This window comes from Nothoprocta perdicaria, unplaced genomic scaffold (genome assembly GCF_003342845.1).
Source record: "Nothoprocta perdicaria isolate Ctin4 unplaced genomic scaffold, notPer1 scaffold_648, whole genome shotgun sequence".
NCBI lineage: Eukaryota > Metazoa > Chordata > Aves > Tinamiformes > Tinamidae > Nothoprocta > Nothoprocta perdicaria.
In genome coordinates this window covers 1-2,784 of record NW_020455919.1, presented here as the reverse complement: position 1 = coordinate 2,784, position 2,784 = coordinate 1, and the positions used below count along the sequence as shown (strand labels likewise).

At 68.7% G+C, this 2,784-nt stretch overlaps 1 protein-coding gene across 1 annotated transcript in view; it reads left to right on the top strand.

Moving 5' to 3' along the window:
- Positions 1 to 1,277, top strand: part of LOC112956559 (outer dense fiber protein 3-like) — a gene marked incomplete at its 3' end in the record, with an annotated part of 2,930 nt that extends 1,653 nt beyond the window's left edge. Inside the window, exons 2-5 of the mRNA XM_026050069.1 lie at positions 3 to 23; positions 724 to 825; positions 940 to 1,061; positions 1,137 to 1,277. Coding sequence (XP_025905854.1) covers positions 3 to 23; positions 724 to 825; positions 940 to 1,061; positions 1,137 to 1,277 — 386 coding nt within the window. The remainder of the gene's footprint in view (positions 1 to 2; positions 24 to 723; positions 826 to 939; positions 1,062 to 1,136) is intronic.
- Positions 1,278 to 2,784: the final 1,507 nt, after the last annotated feature.

Genomic DNA, 2,784 nt, shown 5'->3' with positions numbered 1-2,784 from the left:
GCCCTTCCGCACGCCGGGGCCAGGTCAGGGCGCGCGGGGGGACGGCGGCGCCGCGCGGAGCACCTGCATCCCGGCGCGGGGCTGCAGCGCGCTGCGCTGCATTGCACTGCGCCGTGCTGCGTTGCGCTGCATTGTGCTGCACCGCGCTGCATTGCACTGCACCGTGCTGCAAAGAGATGCATCATGCTGCAAAGGGATGCACCGAGTTGCACCAGGTTGCACGGTGCTATGCAGCATTGGGTGGGCACTGTGCTGCAAGGGGATGCCCCGAGTTGCACCATGTTGCACGGTGCCATGCAGCACTGGGTGGACACCGTGCTGCAAAGGGATGCACCGAGTTGCACCAGGTTGCACGGTGCCATGCAGCATTGGGTAGGCACTGTGCTGCAAAGGGATGCCCCGGATTGCACCAGGTTGCATGGTGCCATGCAGCATAGGGTGGGCACTGTGCTGCAAAGGGATGCATTGCACTACAAAAGGATGCACCAAGTTGCACCATGTTGCACGGTGCCATGCAGCACTGGGTGGACACCGTGCTGCAAAGGACGCACTGTGCTGCAAAGCGATGCCCCGCACTGCAAGGGGATGCATTGTGCTGCAAAGGGATGCACCGTGTTGCATGGTGTTGCACGGTGCCATGCAGCGTTGGGAGGGCTGCACGGGGCAGGACGGGGCCGGGCCCTTGTCCCCGTGCCCCGGTGCCACTGCCCGCCCGTGCCACAGGCCGCTACTGCCCGGAGAAGGCCGGCAAATGGGCCTACCCCTCGGCGCCCGTCTACTCACTGGCCTCGCGCACCAAGCACTTCGCCAACGACCAGACCCCAGGTAGGGAGCAGCGCCGGGGGGCACCCATGGGCGCCGGGGCGGCCACCGGCACCCGCTGCGCGCAGGGCACCCCGGGGCCGCACGGGGCGCCCCATGGACCCCCCCGTCCCGCAGGCCCCGCCGCCTACGGGCTGCCGCCCATGCTGGGCCCGCGCGTGGTGGGCAAGAGCTCGGCGCCCAACTTCTCCATCCTGGGCCGCAGCGCCGTCGGCAGCTTCTACGCCGACCTCTGCAAGGTGGGCTGGGGGCGCGGGGGGCGCGGGGGGCGCGGGGGGCGCGGGGGGGCTTCTCACGCCGCCCCGCGCCCGCAGACGCCCGGGCCCTGCAACTACCGCGTGGTGGACGCCGACGTGTACAAGCGGCGCGCGCCGCAGTACAGCATGCTGGCGCGCAACCTGCTCCCCGGGGACAACACGCGCAAGCCGGGCCCCGGCGCCTACAGCCCCGAGAAGGTGAGCGGGGACGGGGGGCGCGGTGCAGCACCGCGTGCCGTGGTGCAGCGCGGTGCAGCGCGGTGCAGCGCCGCGAGCCGTGGTGCAGCATGGTGCGACGGGGTGCAGCGCGGTGCAGCGCCGCGTGCCGTGGTGCAGCATGGTGCGATGGGGTGCAGCGCGGTGCAGCGCCGCGTGCCGTGGTGCAGCATGGTGCGACGGGGTGCAGCGCGGTGCAGCGCCGCGTGCCGTGGTGCAGCGGGGTGCAGCGCGGTGCAGCGCGGTGCAGCGCCGTGTGCCGTGGTGCAGCATGGTGCGATGGGGTGCAGTGCAGTGCAGCGCCGCGTGCCGTGGTGCAGCATGGTGCGACGGGGTGCAGCGCGGTGCAGCGCCGCGTGCCGTGGTGCAGAACGGTGTGCTGGGGTGCAGAGCCGCGTGCCATGCTGCAGTGCAGTGTGCCATGCTGCAGCGGTGCAGCGCGGTGCAGCGCTGAGTGCCGTGGTGCAGCAGGCTGTGTTGTGGTGCAGTGCGGTGCACCACGGTGCAGTGCAGTGTGCCGTGGTGAAGAATGGTGTGCCATGGTGCAGCACGGTGCAGCGCAGTGCAGCGTGGTGCAGCACTGTGTGTTGTAGTGCAGCACGGTGTGCCGTGGTGCAGTGTGGTGTGTCGTGGTGTGGAATGGTGTGCCGTGGTGCAGCACAGTGTGCCATGGTACAGTGCAGCACAGCACAGCACAGTGTGCCACGGTGCAGCGCGCTGTGCCATGGTGCAGTGCAGTGTGCCACAGTGCAGCGCAGCGCAGCGTGCTGTGCCACGGTGCAGCGTGCTGTGCCACGGTGCAGCGTGCTGTGCCACGGTGCAGCACAGTGCAGTATGATGCAGCACGGTGCAGCGCAGTGTGCCACGGTGCAGTGCAGTGTGCCATGGTGCATCACAGCGCAGCACACTGTGCCATGGTGCAGCGCAGTGTGCCATGGTGCAGCACAATGCAGTATGATGCAGCACAGTGCAGCGCAGTGTGCCACAGTGCAGCGCAGCGCAGCGCACTGTGCCACGGCGCAGTGCAGTGTGCCACAGTGCAGCACAGTGCAGTATGATGCAGCAAGGTGCAGCGCACTGTGCCACGGCGCAGTGCAGTGTACCACGCTGCAGCACAGCGCAGCTCACTGTGCCACGGTGTAGTGCAGTGTGCCATGGTGCAGCACAGTGCAGGATGCTGCAGCACGGCGCAGCGCGCTGTGCCACGGCGCAGTGCAGTGTGCCGCAGTGCAGCGCAGCTCACTGTGCCACGGCGCAGTGCAGTGTGCCATGGTGCAGCACAGTGCAGTATGATGCAGCACGGTGCAGCGCGCTGTGCCACGGTGCAGTGCAGTGTACCACGCTGCAGCACAGTGCAGTATGATGCAGCACGGTGCAGCGCGCTGTGCCACGGCGCAGTGCAGTGTACCACGCTGCAGCGCAGCGCAGCTCACTGTGCCACGGCACAGTGCAGTGTGCCGCAGTGCAGCGCAGCTCACTGTGCCACGGC